A 22,585-nucleotide genomic window follows, 5' to 3' on the forward strand; every position below is an offset into this window, starting at 1 on the left:
TTCTTAGAGTTTTCCATCCCAACTCTTTTCCTTTATACTTAATTAACTGTAGAAAATAAGGGTATTTCTGAAAGTAACACTGATAGGGCAACTATGTGATCTAAGATTCTGCTACATATGAACATCTGTGAATATAATATTGCTCCTTCAACATACCTGGGAATTTACCTCTAAATTAAAACTTTAGATGTCAAGCTATTATGTGACCAGCATTAATGAGCAGGTAAATGAAGTGCTTCAAATTTGTCTGGTTTAAAGTAATCCTGTTAACATTATCCACCGTGGGAGATAAATTGTCCTTCTTGCAGAAACATCTGTATGAGATGTCAAAAACTAAAAATGACATTTTACTACCCCTTCTCCTTATTCCCATGCCTTCCTGATTTATTTATTTATTTATTTATTTATTTATTTATTTATTTATTTATTTATTTATTTATTTATTTATTTATTTATTTATTTATTTATATTGCAAAAGTATTGGATAATTTTAATCAGATAGGATTTTTAGGTAAATCTCTTTGTCTTCCTTATCATATGAATATTTAGCTAAATGTATTTAATGGCATGTATTATTATTATGTGATTTTTAAAAAAAGAGAGAATTGTGAAAACCAGAGCTTAGTTACATATCCCAAAGATGCTTTAACAATATAAATAACTAAGCAAACAAACATTTGCTTCTTTCAACAAGTATTTTCGTTCTGTAGGAACTGATCATACTGATTATTATATATCTGACACACAGGAATAAAAATAATTATATCAGTAAATCGTTTACTATTTTCCAGTTATCAATGCAATGTAAAGAAGATTATTTAAAAATTAGATTTAACCAGTCAGAAGATGAAATCATCTCTGATTAAATAAATAAAACTTCCCTCCCTCCCTCCCTCCCTCCCTCCCTCCTTCCTTCCTTCCTTTTCTTTCTTTCATAAAAACAATTTACAAGTAAAAGATGTGAAGGTTATGCAGCTGTTCAATATCTTTTGGGAAGATTAGATTCTGTAATGAGAAGATATAACCCTCATTTTATAAAATCTGTTGCTGTCTTGGGAAAAAACATCACTGAATAAGATTAGAAAATACTTTTTCTTGAAACCATTACAGTTTCAGGCTGATTACTTGGCATATGCTTAATGATATTTTCATAGCTGGAAAACAATAATTTGTTACAGTTAAAAGAAATAAGTGAGAAACCAAGTGAGAAAGCTCATATTTAATTCTGCATATTTATTGTTAGATTTCAATGACTTAACCTACTGCTTAAGAGAAAGAGTTCAGTTTTTAGAAATATGTGTGTACATTTGCCCCAGAAAGGGAACTTAAGTTCAAGATAGCAACAACATGAAAACTGTGAACAAGGGGGGTGTATGGTGTGTGTGTGTGTGTGTGTGTGTGTGTGTGTGTGTAAGAGTAGTATTTAATGAGAGCTCAGAGCGTGACCAGGATTACAACTCTGCTGGATGATTTTTAAAAAATCTTTCCCCATGTTTTTCCTGTAGTTAACATCTACAGTCCAAAACTACTCAGTTACATACCTGCTAGAATACACACATACCAGAGGTGGGTTGTTCCCAGTTTGACCGAAGAGGTAGTGGTATTTTGGCTTGGGTCGCAGAACCGGCAGATACCCAGGCTGGCCACGCCCCCAAACCAGTTCCCTGGTCGCCATTGCTATTGCCGGCATGTTGTTTAGTAGTGCGCATGTGTGCGCAGTTGACTGTAAATTGTTCTGCGCATGCGTAAAGAACAATTTACATTGAACTGTGCAAGCGCGTGCAGCAAATTGGTAGTTAAACTGGAAGCAACCCACCTCTGAGACACACACACACACACACACACACACACACACACACGCACGGGTTCTTTTTGTATGTGTATGAATTCTCACAGGCAAGGGTTCATCAAATCCTTTATCCACCTAACAATATTATTGACAATGACCAATATTATCTTTCCCCTAATATTGATTAAACAATATGTAAACAATATCCAATGTTAACTATAACCATTAATATTTCTTCCTTATTGTTGAATTTTCATATACTATATGAGGCTTTTCTCTTCATTTTATTATCAAAATATGAAAATGTCAAATATCAAAATAGAAAGTGACATCGCTAACTAACATTCCTGATTTATAAAAATCTTATATAATTTTTCCCTTTGAATAATGGGCTGATAAAGGTACTGCAATACATAACCTTTCCTATAACAAAAGCCTACAGTAAAGTGCTCTTCTTTAGATATATACGTAATATATTTGAACAGTTGTTCTATATGTCACCTCATTACACCCAGTCTTCTGTCATTGACTGAATTAGCAAGATTCATTCACTCACTCACTCACTCACTCACTCACTCACTCATTCATGTTATATACTTATTTATCCATTTATTTATCAAACTGTGATGATGTTGTGATGGAATATTCAGTTATTGAGGAAAGACCAAGACTTATAGTTTATTCCCATATAAGAGGAGAGAAAATTTGACTGTTATAAAGACCTTTCATAGAAGTAGAATAAAGAAGAAGAGGATAGCACTCTGGGGATATTAACAACAGGGTTGCTAAATTGCCAGAGAGGTTGCAGAGTAATGGAAAAGAATCCAAACTTTAAAAAAAAGAAGACTAGAGAAGAAGACTTGAGAAAATACAATGAAACAAAAATGAATTCTTTAAGTGGCTAAGAGTTTTTGCAATTTCAAGATAAGTGGATATAAGAAGTGGAAGAGATCACCCTCACCACCATGGGTCACTTCAGGATGTAAAAAATTGACCAAAGCATGGAGAATAAGGATATCGTTAGATACAAACATCCAATCTGACATATGCTTCAAGGTCTTTCAAGTCCCATGATGACATAGGGTTTCTGTTCATCCTTGCATGCTGACCTGTGAAGAAAGTTTTCCTTGAGAGTTACAAAATGGGCAGTTTTTCACTTGTGAGAGCTCTCACTTTATCTCATAATTCCCTCCCTGAAGTAAAGCACTGTGTCAACCCCTTGGTAACAGTCATTTTCTGGCTGCTATGAGAAAAACCTTTAACACACTACTATGCAACAGCCATTTTGGTTTTATGTTACTTGTTTACTGCCCACTCACCATGAAATGCAAAAGAAGAACAAGAAAATGGATGAAATGTCAGTCAGCAGTTGTTTTAACATTCCTTCAGAAATCAGCTGCAAGGAAAAAGTGAAGACATTTGCCAAATGCAAGAAAATAGTGTCAAAATTTTATTTAAAGTTTGAAGGGGAATGAAGTTGGTAGCCGACAAGAATTGGACTTAGAGAAGTTTATCAATCATGAAACCTTCTTCCTCTGAGCACCCTGTAGATATGATAGGTTTGTAAACCTACCAAACCAACATAGCTGCAGTATAACTACACCATGTCAATAACAGTGTAATGATGGAACTTGAAACTGTTAAATCTTTTAAAGAAGTCATATACATCTTGACCCAATTTGATTTTAGTGTTTTTTTAAAAACCTATGGAAAACAACAAAAAGAAAACAAAATAGAAGAAGTAGGTTCTTTAGTGACAGTGTAAGCAGCGTATACATTTATTACCCATGCTAGCCAGAATTTCTGGAAGATGGAGCCTAATACCTCTGAGAGGAGCAAGGCAAAACCAGTCAAGGTATGTGTACCATTGTTTTCACTTCATCTATGGGGAAATAATTTCTACAGCATTTTTACCTTAAGTGTATCCTTTCTTGCAGTATAATGAATAATGCAGTATAATTGTGCATACATATCCCCATATGCTTCAGATGGAAGAGAGCTTTGGGAGACCTTACCTTTTTTTTTTCCATATTAATTAGAAATGCCTTTTGAATATGCAGAATTCATTCCTGCATACCTGAGTAGCATTTTTCTATAAACATTGGTGTTCTCTTGCTCCCTTTTAATTAAAATATTTATTATCTAAATGTTGAAATGAAGGAACAAACTCTAGCTTTTTATTTGAGAGTACAACTACATGTTACACAGGACATCACTGAGTTAATATCCTGATATGTCAGCTTTCTCATAAAAGGGATCTTTATGGTTCCCTAATTAGATTGGTGCATAGCAGAAAACATTGTTCTCCTGAGCTAAATGCTTTCCCCACTCCCGATACTATATTACTGAGTGAAAAAATTTAACAAAATAGAAAAATTCTTTTTCTTCTCATTTATAAACCATATGGCCTCTGAAACATCATCCCTCCAGAGATTAGACCAATGGTTCCCAACCTTTTTTTGGCCATGCTCCACCTAAGCATCTCTAAAATCCCGATGCCTCCCCCCCGCCCGTGACATATAATTCTTACTTTACTCAAAAAGTGAACTCTACTTACATAGAGGAATCCTAAAAGGCCATTAACTTGGTTTAAACAAGGTTCAAATTGTCCCCATTAAATATCAAATTGCCCCCCTATAAGGCATGGCCCCCATGTTGGGAACCACTGGATTACACTGACCCCAAGGATTTCCAGAGAAAAAATTGCAGACTATAGGAACCAGGAGCACTATTTAGGTAAACCCGAGGACATAGGTGCTTCAATGACTCTCTAAAAGGATGCAAATAATCGGCTGTCTGCAAAGAATATAAACCCTTTCATTCCCCACTATCTTGTCAGAGCTGAAGAAGCTTCTTGGATGAGAAGGGAAACATCTTCAAAGAAAAACAAGAAAGTCCAGTTGCCTTCTGAAAAAGCACCTTTGGGACAACCATGACCTGGATGGCTGAGAATCTCTACAGACTTAAAGATCTTGTTTTATGTAGGGGCCCCGATTGTATAAGGCTTCTCTCTTTTGGCTGTGCTAATTTTTGTTAGTGGTTTTTCTCAGCTGCCATGCATTTGCTTCTTTAATTGTTTACAAGTAACTGCTTTTATTTATTGTTAGTTGCCCAGATTCATTTATTTGAGATGTGCAGCAATGTATTTATAAAATATGATTTGATTAAATAAATGCATAGATTATATAATCTAGATAGAAAATGTTCCCATCCAATTGAATTTTGGATGAACTACAGGTAGAACTTGCAGTTGTGAGACTCATTAAGCTAAGGTACCACCATTCCTATTGTCCCTAATGTGGTTGTAAAGTGGGCCATGGGTTGCCTCAGAGCTTTGGGAAGACCTTGGAGACCTAGCTTAGACCCAAGCATGCCTACCATGGGCATCCCAAGGCCTCCACCACTCTCCGAGATACCCCATGCTCTGTTTCCCATCCCTCTGAGTCCCCACAGGCTCTGGACTTATTTTCAACCTGCTGGATCCCACAACAACATCCTTACCACCACCACCATCACAGATCAGTTACTTGTCTTTTACCATAGATCTTCTTCTGGAAGCAGCTGCTGTATTGTGCAGCCTTCTCTACAGTGGAGCGCATTTAACACTATCCTGAAAATGGCACCAATTTTGCAGCTGCCAAAATAAATTGTGGCTGCTCTGAACTGGTGCCTGCTTTGGGTAGTAGAGTGCCATGGAGTCTAGGGATGCTGAGGGACAGAGCAAGGGTGTTCTCCTTCCCAATGTGATCTCTGAAGCTCTGGAGGAATCAAAGCTAGAACTGAAAAATCATCAAAAGTGCAGATTGTGCAAAGAAGCAAAAGAAAAAAATAGATAACGTACTTAGCTCATCAAAAAAAAAAAATACACAAACTGATGATCAATAGTGGCATAACACATTTGCCAACATGATTCACTGGAATATTTGTAAAAAATTGTCATTTGCCAGTAATTAAAATAGATGGAAAATATAGTTTAAAAGCAATATAAAATGAGCAGCTTAAAATATTTTAAGAAGAGATTGGACAGTCACTTGTCTGAAATGGTATAAGGTCTCCTGCTTGAACAGGGGATTGGACTAGAAGACCTCCCAGGTCCCTTCTTTCCAGCTCTATTCTGATAGATGATAGATAGATAGATAGATAGATAGATAGATAGATAGATAGATAGATAGATAGATAGATAGATAGATAGATAGATGATAGATAGATAGATAGATAGATAGATAGATAGATAGATAGATAGATGATAGATGGATGGATGGAGGGAGGGAGGGAGGGAGGGAGGGAGGGAGGGAGAGATAGAGAGAGACAGAGACAGAGACAGACGTCAGAAGGTGAAGGAAGCAATCGTGCTCACAGTCACAGCAGATACTGGGTTTGCAACGTCACTTTCTAATAACTTTCCAAAATTGCCCTTAAAGCTAAGAATGAGAAATCTGAAAAAACTTCATCTGTTGAGTTTTTCATTTGATGAAAAGATAAATAAATTATAAGGTTAAAAACTTAAATAATTTGAAATAAACAGCAAAAAGCTAAATAAAATTTTGATGTGAAAAGTTATAAACAGATTAGAGGTCCATTGTTTTTTAGTATTAACTAAAATGGAATTAACTAAAAAAATAACTTCTTATGGTAAACAGACTTATTTTGGTTATTATAGATGTCACAAGTCATAACAAAAGATTCACAATAACTTCACTAGAGGGAAATAAAGCTTTTAAGAAGAGGAAAAAGAAGGATAAGCCTGTTACAAAATTACACACAACTTTATAACATTGGAAATATTAAGTATTTTTGAAGAATGGAGCCAGAAGTTTGTAACTACAATGTCAATAATGCGACTATTGCTATCTTTTTGTATGGATAAACTCTTTCTAAAACAGATGTGGAAGATTTTTTTTTTTCTTGAGAAGGTAAAGAAGAGAATGTGGAAGAGAATGTGGAAATTCAAATGGTGGGCTAAGAGAATGATTTGGAAAAAGATGCTTTACTAGATATACAAAAGAAACTGGCTGAAGTTTTAAAAATTAAAAGGGAAATACAAAGTGAAACCAAGATAATCTTGGAAAATATTTTGTTATTGAATCTACAAAAGAATTTTGTTAAAGCCATGAAGAAATCCGTAAAATGGGATAAAGAAGAACTAAAGAGAAATCAAATCCTGTGACAAAAATTGTCAGATAAAATTATGTACACATTGCATATTCTAGGAAGTGGTGTGTGTCTCATTAAAAATCGTCAAACCAATCCTGTCCTAGAAAATTCTCTAAAGGAAACCACCTGCCTCTATTCACAGAAGGCATATGTAGATTACCAGAACTGAATATGCTTCATGTTTTTACTTTTGTTTCATATGTAGTGTTTAAACAAAAACATTTTGTATGAGAGTTTTTCTACACAGGTAATCCAAACCAACAAGAGTTGCAAGAGTTCCCTTAGGGGACATTCAAAATTATGCAATAAGAGCCCCCTAGCATTTCAGAACAAGGCCCAAAACTCTGAATCTTGCAGCACAATGCTCTCACGAACAACTGCAGAGGCTCTGCAACATTCATCCTGCACGTTACTGGCTGAAATGGAGCTTCCGGGGACCAAATCTGCCCCCTGGAAGCTCAATTTCAGTCTGCAATGGGCCAGGGGAGGTCTGCGGAGGACCAAATGGAGTGCCAGAGGGGCAGATCCACCCCTAGAGGCTCCATTTCAGCCTGCAATGGCCAGGGAGGTTCAACCACTACTCATTCAGTGACCATTCAGTTATGAAGTTGCTGAACAAGAGGGACTTATTACTGTTCCTAGTAGTTGCAGCTGTCACAGCATTCTGCAGTCACATGATTGCAATTTGGGTGCTTCTCAACTGGCTCACAATTATGATAGTCACAGGGTTCCACCGTCACACGATCACCTTCACTGCCATCTTCAAAGAAGCAAAGTCAATGGACAAGCTAGCCGGAGATTTCAGATGCGGATACGATGACTGCAAGACTCTGTGATCATTCAGGATTTTCATAATGATGGCAACTGTATCAGCTGTTATATTGTTACATTGCACTTTATTACTCTATCACTTAGCAATGGAGTTGGCGATCACAATTGCTAAACAATGACTGCCTGTATATATTGGATTGCATAAATTACTTGAATGTCAACAGCAGACACCTTTAGTTTGGCTTTATTCCGGAGTTGAAGGGACCTGGTCAAGCTACTGCCCAATGTTCTTCTTGTGCTGTAACTGCATTTTAGCAATCATAAAGTACATTGTTTCCTTAAAGGCATTAGAATGCTGACTGACAGCAGTGACATCAATCAACATTTAATTGGCAAGTGAATTTAGCGCCTAAGTCCATGTTTTTTTTTTTAAACCATAAAAATCAACCAAGAAAAACCATCTGCTTGATTAGAGAGAGATCTTTCTCTGATAAAGGAGATAACAAGGATGATATTTTTCTAACAATAAAAAGCCATGTGTTCCTCTTTCTTTCCTTCTCCCAGTCATAAAATCAGAGCTGGTATTCAGCCGGTTCTCTCCGGTTTGGGCGAACCGATAGTGGCGGCTTCAGGAGGCTCCGCCCGCCCCCAATGTAATGTGTGAGCATGGGCATGCACAGAAGGTGGTGTGTAAGCGAGCGAAGCAATCATGCAAGCTCACATTTGTGAACCAGTAGGGAAGATAAGTGATCAGCTGCCCCAAAAGCAATCCTTGTATTGTCTTTGGACCAATGAGGAGACACCTCCTTCTCAAGTAGCCAGCTTCCAGTTTTGATTCTAGGGATCTTATCCCGGCTTGGAAGAAAGGAACCCAGGGAAATTCTCACAACAATTAAAAAACAAAAACAAAATTACAGTACTAAAGAATTTTTGTTTTATTTTAGCTCAGTAATTTGGAAATAAATATGTGGTGGCTGGTGATGCCTGAAGAAGCTTTGTCAGACACTATCCTTTGCATTGTTAAAGCAATAGCTCTTATTAGCCATCACGTAGCACCAAAAACTACCAAGCATGATACTGGACCTGCTTTTGATTTTTGAACACAGTCCTTTCTAGGTTTCAGTATCCTCACTTGCTAAAAAAAAGCAAAACAAATAATGAATGTAATTCAGTTTTTGCCTTGACATTTATTCCATCCACGAAATGCATAGAGGAATGATGCAAAACCACACTGCTGCTTGGAGAATCTATTCCTATGATAGATAGTTTCCTGCATGATTGATTGTGGGGATAGGTGCCTGAGGCAGAAGAAGACATGAAAGTATTGTTATTCAGTCTCTGCCTTGCTTGGATAAGGGTGGTCAGTGATGCATGATACAGTTAGGAGCTACAGATTGTGAGTATCCATAAGAGCAGCTACTGCCAACATTCTTACCTAAAGGCTTCTTTGCTTGTTTCCTTGGCATCTTGGCATTGACAAAAAACATTTCTGAAGTTGCAGATATTTGACTTGTTTGTGATTTGTATTTCACTGTTGTTGGATTCTGCCTTTAAAAATATGTAAAGCAGTTATCACTGATCCTGTATCATCTTGGATGTCTTGGATTTCAAATGGTTTATCTTTGCATTTTGAACAGCTGATACAACCTTATAAAATTAATTTATACAATTTTAAAGTGCTTGTAACCAGACATTACAATTATACAATTATACAAACCCCTCTTTCTTCAACATTTGTAAGTAACAAATTGATGCAGTAGATCTTTGTGTGCCTCATTGACCTTGATAGTAATGTGGAGGTCACATTTCCTCATGGCGAAGCAACTGCAGAGCACCTTTTCCATCTTCATAGACTGTTTTTACTCCTCCCTGAAATCAATCAAGGAGCACGTCTTCTCCGACTTCTTTTTTTTCCTCTGACAGGGATGATAAATACAGGCAGGGCAAAGAATTTTCTGCCAGCTCCCCTCCTATGTTTGGAGTAAAGCAGGAAGAAAAAGGGAGAAACGGGTGGCTTCAATCATTAGGAATTGTAACGGCAGACAAATGTCCTGACCCTGACAGATGACTTTGTTGAGTAGATGTATAATGCTGAGACTTAAAGCATGTAAACTGCTTGGTGAGCTGGATTGAGTAATTTAGAGAAAAGAGCCTAACTGTAGCATAGAAGAATGATATCATCTAGGACAGATGGATGGGCTTGTTTCTGGCAGGAAGAACCAGTAAAAAAACAGAAGTGGATAGGAATGGCATTGTAATGAATCCAAAATATATTTAGCCTTAACTTGCCCTGACAAATTAGAATTATCTCTGTTCTTCAGTATTGACATGAATGTCTTGTAACACTGGAAAATGTTTAATCCTATGTACTGTACTGAATATGGCTGAACGTTGTATCTTTTTAGCATCAAAGTATGATTCATTGTTGTATATTTCTAATAATAAAATGTACAACAACTGTGAGATATTGTAATGTATATATCTCATTAATTATCAGATCACACACTGGTAACTCCATTTTTAGTTACATGTTCTCTGTGGTCCATAGAATTTGGTGGCCAAGCTTCTGTTCATTCATATGTTACATGGTTCATGAAGCAACTGTATTATAGTTAGCTACTGATCCAAAATAAAATCCTTAAACTATTTGAACCTGGACTATGTGACTGCATACCTTTGCATTATCAACCTAATGAATTTTTCACTTCAGGGAAGGTCTTCTAGTATGTGCCATTTGCAATTACTAGTAGATAGGTTGTTTACCTATCTACCCAACTAGGGAATCCATCCACTAGCCTTCCTCCAAATGAAATATATTCTCCCCTGACATTTAAGAGACATCTGCTAACTATCTCTACCTTCCCTCTGTAAATGGAGAAGTCTGGATGATTTTTATTTTCTCTTGTCTTCACCGTCTCTCCTTTCTGCTCTCTTTATAATAAAACCATTATTTTTATATTGCTTTTAACATATTACTTGCATTATGGTACTTTTATTGTTCTATTGCAAACCATTTTGTAATTTACACTAATGGGAAGCAGAACATTAAACAATGATTATACCCAACCACACAGCTGCATTATTGATGGCTTAAGAAATGCTGTTTAAATGAATTTCCCACAAACAGGAAAACAGTGGGTTTTTTGGAGTCATCTGGATGTTTTGCTTTGTGTTTTCTGCACTGAGGACAGAGGTGGGATTCAAAATTTTTTACTACTGATTCTGTGGGCATGGCTTTGTGGGCATGCAGGTGAGGTTACTGCAAAATCCCCATTCCCCCCTACCCCATTATCCTGCTTTCCAACTCCTGTTCAGGACAACAAAAGAAGATCAGCTGGGCGGCAGTGGGGGCGGGGCCAGCCTAATTTTGGTTCTCCAAACTACTCAAAATTTCCACTACCGGTTCTCCAGAACCAGTCAGAACTGGCTGAATACCACCTCTGACTGACGACATACCATATGTAAAACACTGTGGTTTTACCTGTGGATATTATTCCTGGATAGAATGGGAAGAAAATATATCTGTTACTTCTAGCTTTCGAACTCTAGGGGATTTTTTCCCCAGCAAATTAATGTATTGGATAAAAAAAGATCATGTATTTAAAACTAAGCATATGCAAATCTGATTTGGGGGTGGGACAGCAGATTGCTTACCTAGATGTGGCCACAATTTTTCTGAGACATCAGACAATTTAGGTGTGAGTATCTTTGATCCTATTTTGCTGCTAAATTCCTAGATGGTGGAAATAAGTAGAGGTCACTAACAATTTTGAAAGATGGCACCCTTATTCCTTATTATCGTACTATCTATACAAAAATGATTTGGAAACAACATCTGATGCAGAATTCTGTGGCCTATATCAAAGCGGGCAACAAGAAAAACATTTTATTTTGTTTAATTGCCCAGATTGCTGATTAACTAGTACCTTCAGTTAAAGATGCAAATTGTCTATGCATTGTATAATTGAATCTCTCTTTTTTTTGTATATGCCCTTTTTCTCTAAGGCTAAATGTATTCTTTCAATGCTTCTGTTTTCGGATTGGATTAATGGAATTAGGATTAATTATTATTAGAGTAATAACCTCAGGTGTTTTCTGGTATATGCTGTGATTCCTTGTAGCTTCCTATCTAGGAAATATTGTTTTGACATCTTTCTGGTGACTTTATTTTTCTTTGAAATATGGTTAGATATGGTTTCTTTGAATTAACTTGGAAATTCCAAAATCAAAATAAATTTATATCTTAACTTTAGTTAAATCTTACAGTTGAGATGATTTTTCTAGAATTTAAAAGCAGACGTCATCATCATCATCATTATTCATTAAACATCAAACTCAGTCAACTGAGCATTTAAAAATGTATCATACATATTATTGACTGGTGCTAATGGTTGATCTGGGTTGCTGACAGCGTTCTAGGTATCAACCGAGTATCTTCTTAAAATATGCAATTATTATTATTGTTGTTGTTGTTACTCTCTTTTTCTGACTGTTCCATACAAGTCTAAATTATTTTGGATTTTAGTATACCACACTGCTGTTGTTGCTGCTAAAATGGTCAAAGTAATATTCTTATCTCAATTGCATAAAGTGAGTAAAAACCTCTATGACCAAAAATATGTTGCATTGTTTTTACAACAGGTTAAAAGATCCTTTTTGCTTTTTGTTCTAATTTTTTTAAGTTATTATAGATTTGAGTTGAAAACTGAGTTTTTTAAGGGGCTTAAAATAAGCCGGTTTTTCTGACATTAATAATGATGGTAGTTGTTGATGTTGTTGTTCTTAGTTCAGTATAAAAAAACAAGTTACAGAATGTTTCCCAAGTGGAATTATATTCTTCTGTTGTGGCCAAAGGATAATTATCATTCCATGAATCTCTTTGAAAATATCATTGATGGCAAATCAATTGATGGATGCACTTCCTTGCTGATGTTTTTCTAAGTGGATTGTGTTCTGTGCAATATGGCATTATTCATGCAGCATCAAACGAAGTACAGGCTGGTGCTATAAAGACAAAATATGAAGCTGCTATCCCTTTTTCTTGGATTGGTCTTGCTTAGCGCAACTGGTCCTATTGTCTTGAATATGATGCAAAGGGAAATCAGACCCAATGGATACCACCTACTTTGATTCAATCCCAGCTGTAATCCTGTGTGGAAACAAGCAATTTCAGTGTTACTGTTTGTATTTTCTTTCATTAACATTTATTGATGAAATTTGATCCCTCTGTCCTCTTTTTCAGGTCGTCCCATTCCACCTACGTCTTCGTCTAGCCTTCTCCCATCTGCTCAGCTTCCCAGCTCTCATAATCCACCACAAGTTAGCTGCCAGATGCCCTTGCTAGACAGCAATACTTCTCATCAAATTATGGATACCAACCCTGATGAGGAGTTCTGCCCAAATTCATACCTGCTAAGAGCATGCACAGGGCCACAGCAAACTTCTAGCAGTGGTAAGGAAATGTTATCTGATTGTAAATATTATGTTTATATGGGCGAATTCTAATTGTTACAAGAAGAGTGGTTCCAAATAGGGACACTAGGGGAAATGAAGATATATTTATTTGTGTATTTGTTGTAGTTTGAGAACTTTATTAATAAATAGATATTTGTTGTTGTCAAATTTTATTTTAGGCTTTCTTCTGAATTAATAATTATCTATTAATGCATTTTATCACTAGATGAAAATTGCCTTGTATTTTTGGAGAAATATATACAAAAGGTATTGCACTGCTTTGCATTTTTATAGAATAGTACATTGCCTTTTAAAATGCAAAATGTTATGTTGGCCCTGTTTTAATTTGTTTTATATTTTCACATTTGTTGTGTTTATTTCAATTTTCCTATCAGAATTGCAAGTAATCCTAACTTTAAACCTTTTATGAAGTATTGATATCTCTCAAATTGACCACCAATTTACAAAATGTTTAGGCTGCATTTTTTAAATGAGGAAATAGATTCTATTCTGAGTACCATTTGGGCGGAAATCCTTCTACTCCAATCAGATATTCAAAAGGCAGTATGGACTTTGTAGATAAAGTAGGATGAGGCAGGACTAGATCAGATAGAGGGTGCACTGACAATTTGATTGAAGTGGAATGTGATTTGTATACTTTACAAATTTTCAAAATATTTGAGAAGTTGCATTAGGTGTTTGGAAGTTCTGTTAGTATTACTGATTTTGCTTCTTTGGCACAGTTTTCTTGGTTATGCATAAATCATTTGAACAATTTTAAAAGGAAGAAGTAATTTTAAATTACAAATTTAAATTACAAAAAACAACAAGCGGGATACAAAATCAGGACCACTACTAAATAAATAAATAAATAAATAAATAAATAAATAAATAAATAAATAAATAAATAAATAAATAAATAAATAAATAAATAAATAAATAAATATATATATATATATATATATATATATATATATATATATATATATATATATATATATATATATATATATATATATATATATATATATATATATATATATATAAAAATAAGGAGTAGAACAAAAGTTTCAAGAACTTTTTTAAACTGTCTGTGATAATAATAAAGGGTGATAGCAACTATGGGAAAGTTTTGTTGTTGTTGTTATTACTTCCTGCCTTGCCTCTTCTGATTCAATTTTCTTGTTATGTTATTCTTTTATGTTCCACAGTATGCTTGTTATTGTATGCTATTCTTATGTCACAATAATTAATGGACATAAGATCTGTAATTGGTAAGCGCACTGCTGTTTTGCCTGAACACATCTTATAAGAAACTGCTTGGCCAGCAATTTATGCCCTCTAAAGCTGAAAAAAAATTATATAGAGCCAGAAATATGCGTTTGGCAGAAGAAAACAAAACAACAGTTCACAAAACTCTGGTGATTTTTTTTCTTTTAACATGTCCTCATATATCAGAATGATAAATCTTATAAATCTTAAGTTGCAATTCTAAGCACATACATGGACATTTAAAGTTATAGTTATGGTGCTTGCTTATAGATAAATCATTCTAGAATTGAGGCTTTAATAAAGTCTCAAAAAAATGAAAGAAAAGCATTGTTAGATCAGAGTGAACAGCTATGTAGGTCAGCAACTTCTTTCTTAAAACAATCAAGTAAAGGCATCTGAGAAGCAAGCATGACATGATGGCAGTAGCAATCTTTTTTCTTCTCCGGTTACTAAAGTCTCCTCTGCTTGGAGCATGATATAATGCCCATTGAGAGTCTTGTCCATTATGAATACAACCCCCACTTCCTTAGCCAGTAATATAACTACTTTTTGTGCCAGTATATGACACTAATTACTTAAGAAATGCTCCCTTAGGACTGTCCTGCGTCACTTTGCAGCCAGTTTTACTGGGTCACTTTTAACATTGTGAAAAACCAGAAAAAGAAAAGAAAAAAAAACTTTCCAGCCAATTTAGCTACACCATCCGCCCATGGGATTTTGAACCAAAACACAGATGAGATAGGCTCTCTCAAGGTGTTCCTATCCTGTTAAAGTACAATGAGAGTTTTCAGAGTTCTGTCTATTTTTGGCTCTTCTAGAATGAATGAAACACTTTCAACTTGCTGTTTTTCTCACTGGGACCAAATTAGTGTCCTGCTGCCAAGTTCCACCCTTTATATATATATGTATGTGGGCAGGGCTTTGGGCACTTTCCTGTTTCTGTCCCCCTTTGCCCCCCCCCCTCCACCAATACTGCTGAATAGTATCTTTCTTGGAATTTTCTTGCTCCTGGCTGGACCATTGGAAATGTTGAAATGTCTGGCAGTATGATTCTTATCTGTTCACCCTGTCCCATCCCTGGTTGGAGCGCAACAATAATCAAGGCATTCAGCTGTTTTCATAGTGAAACTATGCAAACACTTTGCATTCAATGTCTGTTAATTAGTGTATAAAATTATATTCGTCTCAGTTTCTACACATACTGGGGTGGGAAGAGGCTTTCTGTTCATTAACGGACTGCCATGGTAGATGTTGTCTCCTACCAAACTTTTTACTTCTGTTTCCAGGATGTTCATTCTCAACCACGGGATAGCCTAGCCTTTATTAAGAGAGGTAGACACATGTACAACCCATTTATATCTTTTTTATTTTCTAAGAACACCTATGGGGAATCTAGATTAAATATTAGCTAGTAAAAAATGCCAATATGGAATCATACTGATTCATACTGTTATTTTTTTCACCCAAATGAGAAATTTGTCTGATTCTTAAACTTTAATCAAAAAAGGATTAATCTGAGCAGCCACCTTCTTGCCCTAAACGGTCCACCATAAGGATGCATAATGCTGTCTAGCTTATATGTTGATCAATCCATCATATGAGTACTGTATATTATTTTGAAAGACCAGACAAAAGAAAGGAAGGAGGGAAGGAAGAGACAGATAGATGAGAGAGAGAGAGAGAGAGAGAGAGAGAGAGAGAGACAGACAGACAGACAGACAGACAGACAGACAGACAGACAGACATGTGTACTCATTCATTCATTTATGGTTGCTTACATGCATGCATGCATGCATTCATTCATATGGAACAATAAATGTGAAAAAATATACAGTATGCTCAGTAGTGGGATTCCAATTTTTTTTTATTACCGGTTCTATGGGTGTAGCACGGTGGGCGTGGCATGGCTTGGTGGGCGTGGCAGGGGAAGGATACTGTAAAATCTCCATTCCATCCCACTCCAGGGGAACAATACTGCAAAATCCCAGGTTACTGGGACTCAAGAGATAGAGAATAGATGGGGGCAGGGCCAGTCAGAGATGGTATTTACCAGTTCTCCAAACTACTCAAAATTTCTGCTACCGGTTCTCCAGAACTGGTTAGAACCTGCTGAATATCACCTCTGAGTATGCCTCTGAATTGCCATTTGTTATTTCAAGTTTAAAAATGGTTTTTAGTCTATGAAGAAACATGGAATCAACTTCTTTTGTTCTGAACCTAAATATTTTACTTCACCAATTAAAGTGATCATATGAATTGTGATGCTACAGTGTGTGTATCTGAACTTCCCAATGTGCATGTGCATGTATTTCCAGAACATCCTGATCTTTGATTTCATCTAACATTCTAATCTATTTTATTATGCTGTCCATCCTGATCTAGTATTGGACATTAATAGAATTCTTAGTGTTTTCTTCACAATAAGCTAGGTTAGTGGTTTTTTTTGTTATTGGAATTCCTTCTTTTAAATTGTATTAATAAATGATTATAATTGTGCATGATGTATGCAAAATGTATCCTGCTGGATAAAAAAATCACATTTTTCCAGTGCTTTAAATTATGACTATTCAAATATGAGAAAAAAAAATTGCTGGCAAAATACTCAAAATTGGGATCACTCTCTACATATAAGAGCATTGATTTTTTTAAAAAAAATAGTTCTCAAATGCTTTTATAGACAAAAATACTGCAATAATACTTTCTACATTGCTAGGAATATGTGCCACTTACAAAACAGCTTGTTTCTGTATTTTATTTTAATTTTATCTATTTTTTTTCTTAATAAACAATTTATCATAGCCTATCTATCTGCTGGCCAAATAAAGATTGATAGGTTGATTGTTTATAGCCTATATTTTTATAGTTCGGGGTACAATAAACAAACTTTATATTTTTATCCTGTTTATTGCTTCTTTTAAACATCACAAAATCCAAACTTGTCATTATTATGGATGTAGGAGCGCGGGAGAAGAGATGAGGTTCCTTATTAGATTTTGAAATTAAAAGGTTTTAGATGACATCTATCATGTTTATGGGTAGATTGTTCTGATTGTTCTTCTAATTTAAAAGATGGAGTTGTTATGTGTAGGTTTAAAATAATTCAGTATTTGTGAACTATTATGTTGGTCACATTGTGTTTAATAAACCAGCACTTATGGGAATGAGTGATCCTTCTAGATGAAATATATACTTATGCTTGTGTTAACTTGAACAATTAGATACTAATTCCTAAATTGGTTTATGTGAACCTTTCCAAGGAGAAGATGATAGTTACTGTATCTGATTACATTGCTTTGCTGCTAACTATTTTTCATGTATGTGGAAAATTCATATGCTTAAAAAAAAGTATGTAATCAAATCTTCCATCAGGTAAGCAATCTATTATTGATATTATGAAGACCTTTAATCTACAATAAATCTTTATTAGAACTCATCAGAGCTTCCAGTTTGAAAGAAATTAGATTATAGCTCTTAAAATGACATTACATCATTGGGGTGACCAGCTTATCATTTGGTGAAGTGGCATCAATCATAAGTAACATAACTACATAGCAAATAAATGCAACCTTTTTCACTGCAGTTTAGCAGCACTGATGGCTCAAACTGCAGACTAAAATAAAATGGAAAAATGAACTTTCTTTTAATGTGAAACTAAGCTAATTGAATATTTTATTGAAAATAATATTTGTGAGATGTAGAAATTAGAATATAATATGTAACATTTATCATTCTCATTTTTCTTTTATTGATCAATATTCTGTTTAGAACAATGTATACATGTGTGCTTTCATGAAGAAATACAGGGTGTACAAATAGTATAATTTATTTTATTAATGACATTTTTGGACAACATATGAATAAAGATTAATGCTCAGATTTAAAGCCCTGTGTTTGCTCTAATACATCAACCCAAAGTTTTATTGAAGAAAATACCTCCTAAATCAGAAAAGCAAATACTGTAATCCTACTGGATATTACACTACCACCCCACCGAATGTCCTATGAAATGTCGGCTAGATCTTAACCACTAGATCTCTGACAATTACAGAGAAAACTGTTTAAAAGTAGAAATGTATGTACTGCGCACCACTGCAGTCTAATAAGGCTTTTAGAAGAATATGCATAACTATGAATAATTGGGGAAGGAGGGCATCCACAGTGAGAACAAGTAGATCAAGGTGACAGACACAACCACAAATCAAAGCTCTGCCCCTTTATAGAAATGGCCGGGGCTTCAATCTGATGTCATCCTTTTGGACCTTTGGCCTCAGATGTACAGATGCTTCTGGACTTGCATGGAAGTCTTTAAGATTTGCTGTTAAATTAGCCACAGCTTTGCTAGTGAATATTAATCATTCTCTGGAGCTTCTTCAACGGGGTCTTTTCTCTCCTTCTGCCTTCCAAGTGCAGTTGCCTTTCCCTTTTGCCCATTTCTTTTTCCTCCTCCTCTTTCTCAAAGAAGGGAGGAATGGGTTCTAGTACCCTTGTATTTATGAGTTTTACAAAATCATAAAGCTGGAAGGGAGCATAAAAGTCATGGGTCCCCTGTTTAGAGAATTTCTAACACATGAGCCTTCAGCCTCTGAAACCTTCTGATGAAAGACACAGAGGTGTTTTTTTTTTTTTTTCAAAAGGCAACTGGACTTCCTTTGTTTTTGCTTCTGTTGCTGAGAACTGAAGAAGCTTCTTGGATGTGAAGAGAAATGTCTTCAAGCAAAAACAAAGGAAGTCCAGTTGCCTTTTGAAAAGCACCTTTGGGACAAACATGACCTGGATTACTGAGAATCTCCATAGACTCCATAGACTCTGATGAAGGATTTCACCACAATCATGTGGCAGCCTGTTTCAGCCTGTTGACTGAAAAGTTTTAATACTAGGAAATTCCTCCTGACACCTAATTTGAACCTATTACATTATAATGTTAAGCCATTAGTTCAATGCTTGACAACTTATATTTGTCTCTCTGTCTCTGTCTCTCTCTCTCTCTCTCTCCTCTATATATACATACACACATATACCTGTATTCTTCTATCATATCACCCTTCAGTAATTTCTATCTATAAGCTAAACTGACCCAGACCTTTTAATCACTTCTTATAGAATTTGTTTCAAGAAAACTTACATTTTCTTGATAGCCTTCCTCTAACATATTCCAATGTTTCACTATTGTTTTAGAATGGCAATGCTCAGTACTTCAGATAGTGACTGATAAGACAAATATAGTGGACCAATTACTTTCAAAGATCTGAATTTCTATGCTTCTATTAATGCATCCTAATATATTGTTTCCTTTCTTAATAAATTCACTACTGTTCTAGTTCCTGTTTATCTTGTAGTTGATAAGACAGCCATATATAATACTATATTTACCTTTCTCCTGCTAAATCCCATTTCAGCTCACTTCTCAAACTGTTTAGATCTGTTTTAATAACTTCACATCTCTCTGAAATACCAGCTATGTATCATCTGCCAATCCAAGTGTCCCCTTAATTCCTTCATCAAAGTAATTGGTAACTATTGATCAGCAAGGGCTCCAAGAAAGAGCTGTGTAGCACTCTTCCTTCCATTCTAAAGTGAAGCCATTAATGATCATTCTTTGGCTGCAGTCATTTAGCAAAATGCGAGTGGTATTATATAATACATATTTTAGTATTTTATGAAGGAACTTATTATGGTGCACTCTGTTGAAAATGTTTATGAAGCAACAGATACACTTTGTCTACATTGTCTTCGTTGTAAGCCATTCAGTTGTGTTCAACCTTTGGCCACTCTATGGATCAGCATTCTCCATGACTCTGTCTCATACTGCCTCTTCAGATCCTCCTTGGGCACCCTGGTGTCATCTTTAATAATGTCTAACCAACCGGTTCTAGGGTAGCCCCCTCTCCTTTTTCTGCTGACTCCAGCATGATTGACTTTTTGAGTGAATCATCTCGCATGACATGGCCAAAGTATGTTAGAATTTGTTTGAAAATTCTGGCTTCGGTTGATATTTTGGGTGAGGTTCAGTCTATGATTTCTTTGTGATTTTTACAGCCCATAAGATATGTAGTAGTTCTATGCAGCACCACAGTTCAAAGGTGTCCACCCTTCTCCTATCTACCTTTTTTAGAATCCAGGTTTCAAAGCCATGAGTAACAATTGGAAAAAAAAAAGTATGTTGATTACAATATTCTACAATTTTCACTAGTTTAATAAGCTAGTGTCTCTATCAAAAAAGAAATGAGCTTCATTTGGGATAATTGGTTTGCCGCATTTCCAAGCTGACTTCTATTATTTATAGTTTATAAATATATTACTATATAGTTTATTTCAGGACCTTGCCCAGTTCAGATCAAGCTGACAAGCCTGTAGTGTCTGAGGTACAATTTTCCCTGTTTGAAGGATGGTCTTTGCCCTCCTCCTGGAACTTTGCTAATCCTCTCAGAGTTCTTAAACATCATCAGGAATGACTCTGCTATCATCTAAAGTGTTCTTTTACTAATTTGAATTGCAATAATCTGGGCATGGAGACATTTAAATTAGCTCTCTTTTCCTTCCCTTAAATCTGCTATTCCATTGTTTCCCCAATAGCATAATGGTAACTGGCCAGGTTCCATTTTCCTTCTGTGAGAGAAGACAGGAGGAAAAATGAGTTCTGCCTTTTTGCCATCATTCATTATTGATTCATTACTTGCTTTTCATAGTGGATCCAACCTGGAATCAAGTCCAGGATAGCAGAACCCTTTGATCTTCTTTCTATATTGGAGAGCAGTTTGTATTAAGGCAGAATAATCAGTAAATATAAATAGGAAATCAATTCATTTTATAATTGACATGCTTTATTTATACCTACAGTATATAAGTATGTCACACACATAATTGTCCATATATACATTTACTAAGCAAAGATCTGGAGGTGATTTTTTTCGGATGGAATTGTTGGAGATGGAAAAGATTGTGAAGCTGGATACTATATAAAATAGCTATGTGATGTGTGTGTACACACACACACACACACACACACACACACACACATGCTGCTTATGGCTTATCTTAAATGCAGAATCATATTTTGCATAAATACTGTAACTTGAAAATGGAAATGTATTCTTTGTGCTTCAATGGTTGCCACGTATTTTCTTCAAGGCCATAACTTGTAGAAGATGGTCTTGAAGAAAACATGTGCAATCATCAAAGTAGCCAACAGGAGAGTGTGAAAGATGTTTTTCATTTGGCCATTTGTCTCAGATTTCTGTGTTCCTCCCACCTTTCTAAAATTTGGGCCAAAGTTTTTTTTTTCCTAGTCCAGTGTCTTCTACTCAAGTAAACACTGAAGTCTATAGATAAGGTCAAAACAAAATACAAAGATTTAAATATAAATTAAAAATAATAATAGAACAAATTAACAATGGAATGCTAGATAAAATGTGTAGTCTTCATAGATTTTTAAATGCTGACCAACTGGAGGCCAAAGAACACAGGGCACTATATAGCCTGTTATCCACTCACAGGTATATCCCCTGTGCAAGAAAATGATTTCATGGAAGGTCATTATCAGAACAACCTATCCTGCTGATTTTAATGGTTGAACAGGGAGACATAGTCTGTCATGTAGTCAGGATGTAACTTTGGGAGCATTCAGCAGTTTAACACTATGATCTTAAATTGTGCTGATAAGCAGTTGACAGCCAAAACTTTTGGTGGAGTTATCAAATGATCTCAGTACCTTTACAGCAGGCTGTTGGGTAGAGAATAAGCAGCATATGGGTCAGACCCTAGACCAGAGACAACACAGCGAAGTACAATTGAGTTCAATCCTTTATTTGCTTACACCAAATGGACAGAATCTTATTAAATTAATTCTATACTTTTCTAACCAACTAGATATCCCCTAGAAGGGATTCTAGGGTGAGGCCTCCTCATCTGTTCTCTATCCACTTTAGGACTACACAGCTTTTTAATCTGGGCTTTTCTCCAGAAAAGCTTTGGGTTACCAAACTCTATGCCACTGCTTCTCTAGATGCACATCCCATCACAACAGGGGAGAAGATTGAATTCTGTTAGACTCCATGTAGTCTAGATTTCTAGGAACCCTTTCAAAATAGTTAACACAATTTCTACTTTCGTCAAAAGGATATCATGCTCAGTGGTTGTAGAACTGGA

General features: G+C 35.6%; 1 protein-coding gene across 2 annotated transcripts in view; it reads left to right on the forward strand.

Annotated features, from left to right (window-relative positions):
• Positions 1 to 22,585, forward strand: part of TENM2 (teneurin transmembrane protein 2) — a 1,011,554-nt gene that overhangs the window by 613,631 nt on the left and 375,338 nt on the right. For both annotated transcript variants that reach the window (XM_081934447.1, XM_081934448.1), the window contains one exon: positions 12,957 to 13,166. In XM_081934447.1, the coding sequence (XP_081790573.1) occupies positions 12,957 to 13,166 (210 nt within the window). The remainder of the gene's footprint in view (positions 1 to 12,956; positions 13,167 to 22,585) is intronic.

Source organism: Natrix helvetica (genome assembly GCF_964273705.1).
Source record: "Natrix helvetica genome assembly, chromosome: 1".
Lineage (NCBI taxonomy): Eukaryota > Metazoa > Chordata > Lepidosauria > Squamata > Natricidae > Natrix > Natrix helvetica.